This window comes from Eptesicus fuscus, chromosome 7 (assembly GCF_027574615.1).
Source record: "Eptesicus fuscus isolate TK198812 chromosome 7, DD_ASM_mEF_20220401, whole genome shotgun sequence".
In the NCBI taxonomy this organism is placed as follows: domain Eukaryota; kingdom Metazoa; phylum Chordata; class Mammalia; order Chiroptera; family Vespertilionidae; genus Eptesicus; species Eptesicus fuscus.
The window spans coordinates 66,458,974-66,474,557 of record NC_072479.1 but is presented as its reverse complement, the minus strand read 5'-3'; the positions used below and the strand labels follow the sequence as shown (position 1 = coordinate 66,474,557).

Sequence of the window (15,584 nt, the reverse complement as noted above, 5' to 3'; positions counted from 1 at the left end):
ATACCTCGCAGTGATTTTCCTAAGCTGGCAGGCACACCTAGCTGGTGATTTTGTCGTTGATTGCTTTGAAAGAACAAGAGTGCATCTAATTCAAACACATTTATTGCAGATCCACTTGATGCGGAGTGATGAGGAGTCGATGGAACGGACAACCTCATGGACAAAGATTCTGCTTCCCTGGAGCTTCGAGTGTTCAGGTGGAACTGGAAGTTATTTCTGCTGGAAGACTGCCTGAAGTTCACTGTGCAGGCGAAGTGGAGCACCGTTTCCCTAAGGGCTATTGAGAGCTGGCCTCGGCCCTCCCTCCGCGGACACAATTTGAAAGAATATAAATTGCAGAGCAGCTAAGGGGGCTAGGGGGCATCCCTTGAGGTGGCTTCTATTAGCGTCAATACGGCGGAGCCAGGGGACTTCGCTGGAGCCTGAAAACTTCACGCCAAACTCTGAGACTACAACCCCCCCCAACCTTCTCCTCCTGCCCCTCTCCGGGGCCACAGCGGGAGTGCTGTCTCAGGGGTGCCCCGGGGAGACAGGGGTGCTCGGAGGAAGTGGACTCCGCATTCGCGTCCCCTGACCCCCCCATCCCTGCCATGGGCTTTGCCCTGGAGCGCTTCGCCGAAGCCCTGGGCCCGGATTTGGAGTGCAAGCTGTGCGGCCGGGTGCTGGAGGAGCCCCTGTGCACGCCGTGCGGGCACGTCTTCTGCGCCAGCTGCCTGCTGCCCTGGGCGGCGCGGCGGCGCCGGTGCCCGCTGCAGTGCCAGCCCCTGGCGCCCGGCGAGCTGTACCGGGTGCTGCCTCTGCGCAGCCTCATCCGCAAGCTGCGCATCCGGTGTGATCCCCGCGCCCGCGGCTGCGGCCGCTCGGTCGGGCGGCACGAGCTGGAGGCGCACGCCGAGCGCCGTGACTTCGGCCCTGCCCGCCGCGGGGGCTGCGTCTCGGGGCCGGTCGGCCGCGGCGGCGGCGGCGGCGGCGAGGACGTGCCCGCGCGGGGGGGCTGCGGAGCGGCGCCCGGGGCCGGCCGGGGCGGGGGCGCGCGCGGGGGGCTGCCGGGCGGCTGCTGCGGGAGCGGGCGGGGGCCCGGGGCGCGAGTGCTCGCCTGGAGGCGGCGCGAGCAGGCGCTGCTGGCGCAGCTCTGGGCGCTGCAGGACGAGGTGCAGCTGGCGGCCCGCAGGTACCGGGAGAAGTTCGCCCAGTACATGGCTCACGTCCGCAACTTCGCCAGGGACCTGGGCGGCGGCCACGGCCCGGTAAGCGCGGAGGGCTGGGCCCCCCGGGAATGATCGCTGGGGTGGAAAGAGGAAGGCTCCTTCTGTAGTTCAGGACTCCCCGGGGAAGGTGCTGCCCTCCTTGTCATGCAGTAGGAGGCATCCACCCGCCCGAGGTCACTCTACTGTTACTCATCTTCCGAATGTCTGAGGATGGCAGTTAGCAAGGATTGCTCCCTTTCCGTTTAGATGAGGGTTGGAAAGAGTTAAACAGTTTCTAGGCCAACTTTTCCACGAAGAAGGAGGTTATTAGGAAAACTCATTTTCTCACCCGGAAACCTTGTTCCCCCTCTTTCTGACTCCTGCCCTCACCCTCCCTGCCTCTGTTTTGTACCTTTGGCCCTTACCTGAGACCAGGAGGCAGGGACCTCGCCACCCTTGCCTCCCTCTCCCACTGCACCAGCATCCCTGCGGCCTGCTTAGCCCCCTCCGTTGGCTCCGAATGACTTGGTTCCCCTGTCACACTGCCCATATCAGCCACCTTCTACTCAGTACAGGGAACGTCAGGGATGTGGGAACTAGAGTTAAGAGATTAAGAGATGATATATTTTTTTTAGACCTGAAGAGTTCTTTGCATCACCCCTACCTTCCCTAAATAACCCTTACCTGCCTTGTTTCAGAATTGGTGGTGGTAGCGGTGTGCGTGTGTGCTGTGTGTGTGTGTGTGTGTGTGTGTGTGTGTGTGACTTGGGGAACCAAGTCTGAGAGCAGCTACATCCATCTGGGGTCAAAGGAGCCCTCCCTCCTCTCCCCTCCTCCCCCCTCTGCAGCGGCTGTTTCTCTTCTTTGTGGAAGCTGCTGGCCCCAACTGTGCTCTGTGCTCGTGGGCTGCCCGCTTTTAGACCGAATAAACAAGCCTCTTTGCAGCACCCCTTGTTTATAAAGCTGTCACTTCTCTGCTGGAGGACTTCTGCACAGTGTTTGACATTGTTGGTCGCTGCCATGGTGAGCAGGGGTTTAGGAGAACTTGCACTCCATTCAAGGAGCTGTTTCCATTCTTCAGTGTCTTGGGGAGGGGCAACCCGGGGTGCTTCCCATTTGGGACTCCCTCCAACTCAGGCAAGGACTTAAGACGCTTCTGTCCTTGCACCTAAAAAAAAAAAAAAAAATTGAAATGTGAAGGGCTACAATATTTCTACTCTGATAAACGGAAGCACACTCACTGCGTAATTAAAAGACTGGATGCTACCTATTATTCTTTCTCTATTCTACTTACATCCAGATAAATTTACAAAATGAGAAGCGCTAGAGAGAAGCCAGAAATATGCTTTGTAGTGCCAGCTCAGGTTTCAAGGTCCTAGGGAAGCAATAGTTGATGGGAAGGAGTAACAGCTAGAATTATATGACAGGGAAGTCCATTCAAAAAGTCAAGCTGTGGTTCTCAGGAGTGAGGACATACTGCCCATGATTTGCAGCCTTCATTATCAGAAGGCTTCTCTGTGCTCCTCAGAAATGTTTTCCCACCACCAGTAGGGGCTGCTGTGCGCACTGCCTGGGAAAAGCTCCTGGGAAAAGGGGGTGAGGATGGTAGTAGCGGTACAAGATGCTTATGGGATTTTATCATTCTGAAGGAATTGCCCATTGCCAAATATATGATATCTTAGGATAGTTAACATCCATAACCATAAACAAAATAAACTCCTCTAGTCTGGCACTACTTCATCTTATTTTTAAAATTGTCTGTACTAATAAACAGGTTGTAATATAATTCCTATGTGTTTAACTCTCCTCTGTTTTTTATTTTATTTTATTTTATTTAATCTTCTGGAATTATGCAAAACCCAATAAGAAAACTATTTAAAATTAGGATTACTGTAACCTGTCATATCCTGCATGACAATAATAATCCAAATAGTACAGTGGAGAGAAATTTATAAATAGTTCACTATTACTTCAGACTTTCTGAGGTGAAATTTTTACATAGAATAATTCTCAGATCCTTTAACAATTTATGTTACTCCATTGTAATAGAGGGAAAGAATAAGAACACTTGCAAGGCTAAACCAGAATTCTGTTTTAAATTACAGTGAAGTCAGAATTAAACAATGAAAGCATTAGAATAAAGGCTGCTTAATGTGTAAAAATGCAATGCCATTTAGTTGAAAATAGTTATTTTTCTCACATGTATGGTTGTTCCCTTCAAATACATTCTTTCAAAGTGAATTTAGGAATAAATTAACCTTCTCTCAAATTCAGCCATCCTTAATTGTAAGTTTTCCCCTTTTCAAATGTTAATTTATTTACAGTGGGGAAAAAAGCTTTACTCTAGAATTTATTTAATTTTATATGTATTTTTATGGAGTTTGCTATTTTATCCCCTTTCTTCCAGGGTGGAGAACATAAGCCATTCACCATTCTATTAGAACGAGAAAATGACACTTTGGGATTCAATATTATAGGAGGTCGGCCAAATCAGGTAACCCACCTTGTTAATGCATATCTCACTCTTTGCTTATAAAATAATAACTTAGTTTTCATTTGTGGATTTTTAGTACAAAAAGCATCTGGTTTGATCTTTAAATTTATGCTTGTGATTAAATCGTTTCCTTAATGCAAATGTTCCTGTATATATATATATACATACCTATATATATATATTTTAGAAAAGCAAAACAAAACAGCTAAAAACTTCCTTCTCTTTACTACTTGAAAAGAGTACATTTCACATTTTATCTACCTTGTATGGCCCCACTGGCAAATTTCTTAAATAAACCTATTTCATAGTAATGTGTATAGGCAATTTCTGTTTAATAATATTAGACAATTGTATTGCCTGCTTGCACCTCCTATTGGTTATGTTAAGTTAGTCAGTTTTCAGATGCTTACACCAACCAGGCAATATATGCTGAATGAATGAATGAACCATTAAAATCAGTTTTGAAATAAGGGATATTGTTTTCACAGTTACATAGGAAATGACATGTTAAAGGACAAGAGCAGGTTTGAAATATTTTTGACTCCCCAAGTCAATTCTTTTATTTAATTGAATGAATAATACTTTCTACAATGATGCCAACTGTTTTCAAAACGCATGGATTATAATCCTTTTACTGTATACTGTGCTGTAGTTGCAAAGTTCTATCATATCCTTTAAATTACTACATCAACTTAATCTTCTCTATAACTAGAAAAAGGTGGTGAAGCTTTAAAAGAAACCATGTTCTTTCATTTTCTCAATAAACTGCCGTGAAATTTTTGCATCCTGCAGTGCAGATGTTGTCTAGGGGAACTGTCTTAGAGTTGTTGGCCATATGCTCTATTTAGGTCAGGATGGCAAGGGCATATTTCCTCTTTGTGTTTAGCATCTGAAAAACCTAGCAACTAATGACTGCTTTGCTTCTGTCTCTAGGACAGTCCCCATTTATTATGGAAAAAATAGACGTCTTTTCATCATATCATTTTTGTTTCATTTTCCCCTAAGGAATATTGTTATGAATGCTAGTTAGGTGTTTGACATTTAGGTGACATTGGCCATTTTTTAGACCCTCTTAAAATTCATGTTAAGGAAGACTAATTAAGGAGAAAAAATGTTATTTAACCTGCCATGAAGTGAAATGGCATTTAGAATTGTACGATGTATTATTATAAGATATTGGGCACTTTCCCTAAATAAGTTTTGCACTGTAGTTGGTTTCCTGGGACTGGCTAACATGTACTACTTGTACCATATTGGCTATACGTTTGAGGTTTACTCGATCATTAGGCTCATTACACCTGAAACGTGTAACGATTAGCTTTGAATGGGTTCTCTTGCAGCTTAGAGTTGATCCTTTGGGATTTCACACTTCAGCAAGCTCCCAGTCTTCCCTGTGACTAGAAACAGCCAGATTTATATCCCCAAATCTGTCACTTCACGGGGCTAAATTATATTTTGAAGACTGTGACCACCTCTCAAACCAATTATATAGTGAGGCTGGATATGCTTCTTGTTTTCTTTAACTTACAACCTTTTTAAATTACATACACCCTCTCTTTAGAAATGGGATGCTCTATAAATCATACGGAGGAGCCTGTTGATATCGCCTTGTACATGCCCTTTCCCCATAGTTTCTTATGCATACTTGAAAACATGAGGTAAATAGATAATCTGGCCAGAGATGCTGGACTCATTCATTAAAGCTGACATCTTGATGAATGACTGGTGTTAAGTAAGTTAAAATTCAGTGTCAAATCCCCAGCTAAGAAAAAGAGTTGCATGTTAAGGAGGGTTGGCAGTGAGACATTTACTAAATTGTCCTTGATCCAACTAAAAACTTTGTTTACATCTTTCTTACTGCTAATGGTTATATTTTTAATAGAATGGTCAAGAAGAAATATCGAGAGAAGGAATTTATGTTTCAAAAATTTTGAAAAATGGACCTGCTGACAGAGCAGAAGGCTTGGAGATTCATGACAAAATCATTGAGGTAAGACAATAATAAAACACAAATATGATGCGTGGCAGAAACACTTGACATTTTAAATTTCCAAACGTATTACTTTACCTTGGCGTGGTACTTATTAGAATGTATATTGAACTAGAGCATATAGTACATACCTCACCTATATTAATTATTAGATATTGGGATAAAATAACCTAAGTGTGTTAATGAAGTTTCTAAATGTGTTAATGAATATCTCTGTTTTAATAATTGTCTCTCCCCATTAACTGTGAAGGTAGTTATGTGATAATTAAATGTTATAATTAATTTTTACAACATTTCAAAAATAGGATGATAGATATTTGCTGAAGGACATTTTGTTGAGGAAATATTACTATTTTTAAACTTGAGATTAGTATATTATATAGAGTGTGATATTATTTATAAATGTCTTTTAGTACTTTTTAGTTAATATGGTTATTTTCTTCCTGTCTTTGTTTACATAAAAAAAGGAAGGAAGCACTTTTTTCCCTATTGTGAAAACCTGGTGGGAACTCTTCATTTTCTGTAGTGTACATTGTAGCTGTATTGTTGTATTTGGGGTTGGCAAAGTGAATGCTTTGACGTTATTAAAATTTGGGCAATGATAATGGAATTTTGAGTCACACTGCCATTCACCAACCCAGTGCTTTCGGAATTTTAACTGGTTGAGATAGTATTATTTAGTGTTGCTGAAAATGTTTAGGGAACTTTTGTCAATGGGGTTATTCCCAATGTATTAGTAAAGGCTAAGTAGAAATTTGGAAGGTATATTTGACTCTGCCATTCTTTTGGGGAAATTCTATTTATTCTAGATTATATAATCACTAATGATATCTTTATGAATGCTTGTATAAACTATATTATTATACTTTGAATAGAGTTTTAGATCTTCATTATTTTTTCATTAAAAATTTGAATTTTGAATAATTTGACCTAGGATAAGGGTAAACAGTATAGAAGAGCCAATTGTTTTCACTTTTGGAAAAAAAAAAAAAAGATCTCATAACATTTAGAAATTAACTGACTAGGCACATTGAGGAAGAGAGAAGAGTTTCTTTGGCTGAAAAACTGGTTTTTATCTGAAGAGGCCTCTGGTAACAAGATTTTCTCCTTCCAGTTTTATAGCCAAGAAAGGACAGACCTACTTTCACTGACGCTATCCAGGTTGTCTTGACAGTTTGCCTAGTGGAGACATTTATATGCTACAGTTTCTAAAGTTAGAATTGTTCTATTTCTACTTGTACTTGTGCAGTATAATTTAAAGGGCATCATAATTCAAACAAAAACATTTGTCCTTTTTGCTTTCTGTCTTATGTCTAAAGCCTTTTGGTTTTTCCAGTTAAATGGAAAAGGAAGGCATGCATTTGATACTATTCGAAGCGCTGGTGGAATTGAATACATATATTGAAGTAACACACAAACTTACAGATACACACAATAGAAACATGTACTAGGGATTTAGAAAATAATTTATTCTAACTATGTAACAATGTTATGCATGCTTCATTAATGTTGGCTTCAAAAAGAGGAAGAAGAATTTGTCTCATGTTTTGGTATAGTATTTTTATTAAAAATTTATTGGTTTTGTTAATGTAAAGAAGTAATTCTATAAAAACTATGGCTGATAAATGAAGTTCATCTAGACATCTATCTTATACAATTACTAATATATATCAAAATAACCTTATATAAATCATCTATACTAATAATAGACAAATATGTAAATTGACTGTACCTCTGTGATGCCCACAGCCAATCAGGAGTGAGTATGCAAATTAACCCAACAAAGATGGCGCACAGGCACCAAACAGCCGGGGGCGAGGTTGGACGCCCACCCACCCGCCCTCCGTGTAGCCAGAGCAACACGGCGGGCGTCCCTGGGACCCTGCCCACTCCAAGCCTGTGGCCAGCATGTGCGTGCGCCAGCGCCAAGCAGCGGGGGTCCCAGGGACACCACTGGAGTGTCTGGTCCTGTCAGCCCCGGCCTGGGGGGGGTGACTGGAGTTCACAGTCCTTTTGGTTTCTGCAGCCCCTGTACTGGAAGAGGAAACCAAGAGTGTGGGGAGCACCAGGAATTCTGGGAATTGTAGTTCTGGTGGCAGATGCGTTGCAGGATCTCCTAGACACTAGAGCAAAGTGAGCCTAGAGCAAGTTACTGTTGCGGGTGGGGGATGGAGGGAAAGAAAAGGTGAGAGACATAAGTAAAGTCAGAGTGTTGAGGAAAATTAAAGGGAAGATATCCTGCAACTTCTAGGAAATCTCCACTAATGGAGCAAAGAAAAAAGAAAAGACCTCTATTATTCTGTGAGCACCAAACCAAACTGGGTTGGGGTCTCAGACAATTTGATCATATGATTGCAAAGACAGACAGAAACTCCTGGTTTGAAGAGGGCTCCCCTGAGGTCTCCCAGACTGGAGAGGGTGCAGGTCAGGCTGAGGGTCCCACCCCCTGTGCACAAATCTTCATGCACTGGGCCCCTAGTATAAGATAAAGATCAAAGACATCAACCATGGAAATCTAAACTATGATTTATAACCTGCTGTATTAGTAATATAATATCACCTCAACATGCATATATTAACAGTAAATGACAAGAGGGTGAAATGTGTCTCATTGATAGGATTTATCAATGTTCCTTTTATTCCAAGGTATACTAATAATATGCATATTTGTTATAGTTCTAGCATAGATTCATGTGACTGCATTTGCAATTAAGAAATAAGTTAGACAATATGTATATTTCTGGAATGTTGTCTGTTAAATAGCATGAAATAGTTTAGGAGGGAGATTATTATAAATAAATCTCTCATATTTAGTTGTCCAGTGGTGCCATCATATTTTCAAAGTAAATAGATATTCGTGTGACTTTATTTTTTATATATACATTTAAACAAGTAGCATGTTTGTTCTTGTGCATATGTGTGTGTAAAAGATCCCTGTATACCAATTAAAAATATTTGATGCTTTTCAGTTATTTTAGTTCATCTGCCATTGTGGGGCCAGTCAACTTTTCATATTTTTTAGCAGTGGGAAACTGATAAGAAACATATTGATTAATTTAAAATGTGCAGCTGCAGAAAAACAGATTTTAAAATAGGGTTTTTTGTTTTGTTTTGTTTTTTTGTGCTCAGTGATTTGTCTACTGAACTAATGTGAATTTCAAATGACCATGTTGATTTAACTCTAGTTCAACAAATAAATTTGTTAGCAGTATAAAGTGCACCAATAGTTCATATATTATGAAACTACTCATATGACGTTACCTGCCACAGTCTGACATATGGCCAAGTGCTTTGAATTCAGTGATATATGAATGAAATTAAAAAAAAGAAACTGTTAGACAATTTATTTTTTACTTACAGTGAAGACAGGCTGAAAATATTTTGGCAAATTAATTGCTTAAAGCACATATTACAACAGGTTATGAATTGTTCTTATAAAATGTAAATCATTCAGTTAAAGGAGAAAGGAGATATGTTATTAAAGATTTGTTTCTATTGGTTAAAGAGATTTTACTAATTCTAATAAAAATATTAGATATAATAATTTTGCCAAACTTTAACAAAGGCTAACAGCTTCCAAAATAATATTTTTTAATAGTCTGCATTCCATGGAAGCTGATCAAATAAATTCAAGAATCATAAAAGTAAAACAATCACAGTTATAAGGTAAAGCTATGTCATATTTTTTCATATAATACAAGGCAAACTTAGTTTTGGAGTCAGTTCCATGAGAAACATATTTACCACTTTCTATTGGTAACAGAGGTTCACTTAGACCGGGAATTCACCAGAGTGTATATCTTTAAAAAAAAGCGTCTTTTCCACCCCTTCTGGACTCAAAGGACCCACTATCAGAGGCTCAGGCACTGTTCTCTAAGAGGGCAGTACCATTACTGAAGTATCATCATGTTAGATGCCCAAGGGGCGTGTGGGATGGAGTTGAGAATCAAAGTTCACTGCTGCTGTCAGCAACTCTTCCATTATTGTTAGCAGAGGTAGCTAGATGTTAATAAAGAAAGGAAGCAAAAGGAATCCCCCATCAAGACTGTTCATTAGCCAGGATTTCTGAGGGAGAGAGAAAACAAGAAAGGGGAAAGTTCTCTGCTGAGTGCATGCGCAGTAGAAGCCAGGGTGGCAGCCATAAAGGGGAGGTGTCTAGCCTGGGAAAAGGGTTGGATTAGAAAAGATCTAGGAAAGGGATTGATTAGAGGGAGGGCTGAGCACACACCTGCAAAGGACTGGAAAACTGATTGGTTATTTTGAAAAAGTGCCTGATCTTTCTCAAGCCCAGATCATGTAATCCAAGCTTAACAAAGCTCTGGAGCTCTCCTCCTGGTAACACTCACATTTGCGCATTAGCATCCTCATTCTCGCTTCATAACAGCCATGTGGGACTAGCAGCTGCCTGGGACCCCTCAGGAGCTGGGCTCCAAGCGCAGGCCTGGGCACTGTTGAAGTGCAGCCAAGAACAGACTAAGGTAGCCAGATGGGGACGGAGACTAAACTGGACTACCTTGGCATGGTACAGGATTTTTGGACACTGGCCCTATTTCTGGGCCTGATGAAGACAAGGCTGGGCTTTGGCCCCAGAGGGACAAGAGCTGAAACCAGGACGGCCCTTTGCATTTGCTGCAGTTTCAGTAATCCTTACCACTGCACACAACCTCCCATGAGGCTCACCTGAAATGCTTTCCTCACGATTCTGTGAAAGGACCCCGTTTCTACCGGCGACATTATTATTTCTGTAATGCTGAAAGCAGGCCATGCAATCATAGCCCCAGAGTGGGAAAGTGAAAGGAAGGGTGGGTAGTCATTCAAGGGTCTTTGTTCACACTTTCTTCTCCTTACGCCTCCTCCAGCTCCTTGCTAAGTCTGTGTGATGTCTCTCAGCTTCTGGAGGCCAGGGAGTGAGGGTGGAGGTCTGTGCAGTCTGTGAGAAGAACAATTTGGAGTAGAAAGCCGACTCTTTATTAGTGTGCATATTAAAATCTTTTCTATGTATTGAGCTTGAAATCATGATGAAATGTAGCACACAAGGCGTTTTCATTTACTTTAGAAACAGTTCCCACATTGAACAATGTCAGGGTAGCACTTTCTAGAAAGTGCTGAGTTTAATACTAGCAGAAAGAACTTGACAAATGCAACGTCTCAACAAGAATTTCTTAACTCTTCCAGACTGCCAGCTACACTTTTTTTTTTTTTCTGTAATGTTCTGTCTTCTGCATTTGATGTGACTACTCTGCACGGCTATAGTCAAAATCTTCGGTGGTTATCATGTTTATTTGCCTAAGGCTCTGCACAGTTCCATTACAGCTGTTAATGCAAGGAATTTAAATGCAGATCGGAGCTGAACACGGAGGAGTGCTGTTGAAGCAGATCTGTGATGTGCTGCAGCTGTGTGTGCCTGATGGCACAGTGCATCATACTGCCTCAGAGCAGCCATGCTAATCTGTGTATGCATAAAAAGCATTTGCAAGTTTTGTAGATCACTTGTAAATCTGGTGGAACATTAGTTGTTGTTGTTGTTATTTTTGACAAATTGCTGTTTAATGCGAACACATCACTAAACTCTTCAATAATACATTATCATTCCACATTTTAAAAGTGTATTTTAACTATTCAAACAACATTGACTGATGAGCTGAAAGAATTAAGAAAGAACTAAAAGCAGTCGTGTTAGTGCAAGTAAAGAATTACATTTTAATGAGATTTGTAATCATGATTAAATGTTACTTACATTGAGTATATTTTTAACATCGTGATCTAGTTATTATATAATTATATGTTTAACGTCTCTTGAAAATTACTGTGGTGAAGTGGGAAGAGGATGAATACTGAAATTGAGACGATCTGGCTGGAATTCCTGTTCAGCCTCTCTCTTGAAATGTGTGTGGCCTTGAGCAAGCCAGCTGTGCCTCAGTTTCTGTGCCGTTCATAGTTACTGTGTGTGCAAAGTGCCTGGCACATGGCAGGTTTTTAGAAGCCACTATTGTGAGCCTGATGTGTCTCATTCAGTTTACGCAAGGTCGTCTGTTCTCCAGGGCACAGAGCCAATACAGGGGTGGGCGTTTTCCTTCTGTGGAGAATCCAGGCCACTCTCCCCCAGCTTTCAGTGATTCCCATTTCCGTCTACACCACAATTTGGATGCGTAAATGTAGGAAGTTTTAAGTTGTACAGTTTTCACATATTCATATGGACAGTCAGATGCAAAAAGGGCTGTTGAGAGAAAACTTTATAACTATACACTCGTGATTTAATTCAGTTACTTAACAACTATTTACTAAATCCCAATAGATGCCAGATGGCATACTCAGCGTTAAGAAGGAGCAATAAGACTAGTTTTCTGCTCCCAAGCAACTCATGTGGTAGAGGTCCTGTTTTCTGCCTATCCGAGGCCAAGCAGGCTCTCATGTGAAGCTGCTTCTTCAATTGTTCCAAACATAAATGGTCATCACCATCTAGTCTTAGTGGAATGACACTGGAGGTTTAATCTAGTGTTCCTGTTCTCCAAGTAGTAGATCAATTTTTAAAAATATATTTTATTGATTTTTTTTTTACAGAGAGGAAGGGAGAGGGATAGAGGGTTAGAAACATGGATGAGAGAGAAACATCGATCAGCTGCCTCCTGCACACCCCCTGTGGGGATGTGCCCACAACCAAGGTACATGCCCTTGACCAGAATCGAACCTGGGACCTTTCAGTCCGCAGGCCAACGCTCTATCCACTGAGCCAAACCGGTTAGGGCTAGATCCATTCTTTTTGAGAAAGCATGACAGGGGTTATTTAGGAAAATAGTAGAATATGTGGATATAAGATAGCATCGTCTTCTATCAACTGTCCAAGTATACTATTTTATTTTTAATACAGGGTGTGCCAAGACCTGTCAGTATCCCAAAGCGGCGGTGGAATCTCAGTCATTACCTAGATTCAGGCTTATTGGAAGCCAGATCCTTAGCTAGGAGCCTTGAAGGTATGCAAATATATACAGTCCATGGGACAGCAAGTATAAGTCCTGCTGACCACCAAGGCCAGGCGATCTATAGGCTTTCCCTGGGTGGCAGGTATGAAAATCCAGATGAGTATATACGTTCCTTTCTGGGAGACACTGGGGAGCTGTATCGAAGCAGAGAGAGCGTACAAAGATGGACTCTCTGACCTATGTTCCCTGAGTGCACTTCCACAGCCTCTGGGTGTGTTCCAACCCGAGGCCTTCCCCTAAGGCGGGAACTCTAGGACAAGCAAGTAGGCCTCTCTCCTAGAAAGGCTGGCGGTGTTTCATCCTGCTTTCTGGGTAGTGTCCTGGGGGTGGTAGCCTTCCAAGAACTGTCTCTCCATTGTTACAATCCCAGGGGACCCAAAAGGCATCCTCTGGACAGCAGCCACCCAAACTGGGGTACCACACACATAGAAGAGTCCCGCTCTGAGAGATGCTGGAGCTCCGGAGCACTGCAGAGCGAGAACATGAAGGTAGTGCCTGCCCTCCGCTGTCTCAGGAAAGGTTTAAGTCAGCCCTGAGAGGTGTGTTCCATGAGGAGCATGCCCCTCAGGCTGCCCCTGGGATGATAAGCTAATAGGCCTCTTTCACAGGGAGACTGATCTCCTGGGCCTGTTGCCTCTGGCTGTGCCCTGGGAGGAGTGGCAGCTTAATAACCTTTCTCCATCGGTTACAGTCCTATGGGACTGGGAGCACAAGCCGCTCAGGCCATCAGAACCAGGCAATGGAGAGGTGGCCTCTGGCAGCAGCAGCAAAAATCAGGGCCCTCGGCAAAGGGCTCCTTTCTGGAAGATCCCGGTGAGCTGGAACGAGGCAGGGAGAGGGAGCAGAGATGGTGTCCCCTGGCCTCTGTCCCCTGAGAGCCCTTCCATGGTCTCTAGCAGTGTGCCAAGCCAGAAGCCTTACCCCCAGGCCAAAGCTCCTGGACAAGCGACTAGGCCTCTTCCTCAGAAAGATCAGGGGTGTGCTCCCATTCGGGCTCTATGCAGTGCCCTGGGAGCGGTTGTCTGCTAAGAACTGTCTCTTGGATTCCGATCCCATGGCACCTGGGAACATAAGCCCGCCTGGCCTCCAGAGCCAGGCCATCAAGGGGCGGACCCTCATAGCAGCTACAACAACCGAGTCAGCAGATGTAAAATCAGGCCGCCAGATGTGTGCACAGCTCCTCTCCAGGAGCTACTGGTGCTTGGAGTGAGGCAGAGGGAGAGTGCAAAGATGCTGCCCTCCAGGGAAATAAAGGGGAAGAAAAAAAAGAGAATAAAGGAAAACAAAGAAAAAAGAGAAAGATGGTGTTTGCCAGCTTCTATAAGGCAGAGGGAGAGCGTGGAGGATGCTGCCCACCTGCAGGGCTGCTTCAGTGCTAGGGCCTGGGTGGGCGCATCTGCATTCAAGCCCTTTGTCTGCTTTTTCTCCGTTTGCCAAGCCCTGCCTGTAGGTCTCATGAGCATGCGCCACTTTGGTCTTCACAGCCAGGTGTTTTGGGGGCTAGTCTCTTGGTGCCAGTCTTAATAGTTGGGGTGCCCAAAGTGGGGTACAGACCCTCACTGCTCAGGGAGAAGATCCAGGATTTGAGTTCCCAATTGTGGGTCACTGTGCCAGGGATGGAGTTTGTGGCAAAATGTATCTCTGCCTTTGCTACCCACTTCTTTGTGGTCCCCTTTCACTTACCTGATGCCTAGGGGTCTCTCCGCCATTTTTAATTTCTTGGATTTTTTTTTTCAGAGGAAATTATTTCATATTCAGGTGTAGATTTGGTATGTCTGTGGGAGGAGGTGAGTTCAGCCTCTTCCTACAATGACATCTTCAAGTGGAACTTCCCTAGTACATTGCTGAGATTTATTTTAAAATGAGCTCCGAGTTGATTTTAGGGCAAATTTCAAAATACGCCATGCCTTAGTGTCTTTGGCCATCCTGTTTCCTTCAATTATCGTAGTCATCTGGCATCTTCTTTCTTATTTTCTTATTTTTCTGTAGCATTCATCTTTAGGAATACAGATAGATATTTGAGTAATAGATCTGCCCCACTCTGGGTATCTGAACTTTAACTGGAGATAGTGCCTTAATGACTCTCTCAAGTTTTGATCATTTTCACCTTGACTAGCACAGTAGCTTTGGGAGTAAACTTTCCCTTCACCCAGTCTCAGCCATTTGCAACTCAAGTTGCCTACTACTGTCAGAGTTATCTTTTCTTATTTTCTATTTCCCCTCCTTTCCTTAAGGTCATCAGGTCCTTCATTAACATTACATGTCAACAGGATAAAATCAAATTTATTAAAGAAGTAAAAATGGACCTTCAAAACCTTTATTCTTTAATTTTTTTTTCCCTTTCAGACTCCCCTCAACTGTATTAACATGAAACTCCTCCCCTTTCTTATCTTCACGCCTGTCTGCCTTTATTCCTTCTTTTCTTTTTACCTGGTGTTCTCACTCCACTCCCACTCCCACATCTGCTCTTTCAGAAACTGGCAAGTTTCTGAGTAGTCTCAAAAATCCTCCACTCCCTGATGCCCCGCCCCTCAAATCCACCAATGGGAATTATTCTCTTATCTCTGTTGCCAGTAGGTTTTTATACCTCTCACTTTCATCGCACTTTTCATATGCTATGCTGTGTATTTATTCTTTGATGTGCTTCTCCTCCCACAAATGTATAGGTTTCTTAAATGTGGTTTAAAATTTTATTGAACTTAATAGCTCCAGCACCCCTCCTACTCTTCGCATTGTGTCTGGCAAACTACAGGCATTCTGTTCATTTTCTTTGATGGAATAAGTGAATGCATAGACTTTGAGCTCAAAATTTTAGGCATTATGGTGTAAATACAAAGGCTTTTCGAGTACCAGGTGGGCAGTTCTTGAAGGCTATCCCTGTTACATCCTATTCCTTCTCTTTGCATCTTTATCACCAGGGAAGACTTGCTGTG

The 15,584-nt window shown here is 42.7% G+C and overlaps 1 protein-coding gene across 1 annotated transcript in view; it reads left to right on the top strand.

Moving 5' to 3' along the window:
- The first annotated feature begins 590 nt into the window (after positions 1-590).
- The window catches only part of PDZRN4 (PDZ domain containing ring finger 4), a 350,110-nt gene continuing 335,116 nt past the window's right edge, over positions 591-15,584 (top strand). Inside the window, exons 1-3 of the mRNA XM_008140563.3 lie at positions 591-1,247; positions 3,595-3,681; positions 5,564-5,671. Of these exons, the coding sequence (XP_008138785.2) occupies positions 591-1,247; positions 3,595-3,681; positions 5,564-5,671 (852 nt within the window). The remainder of the gene's footprint in view (positions 1,248-3,594; positions 3,682-5,563; positions 5,672-15,584) is intronic.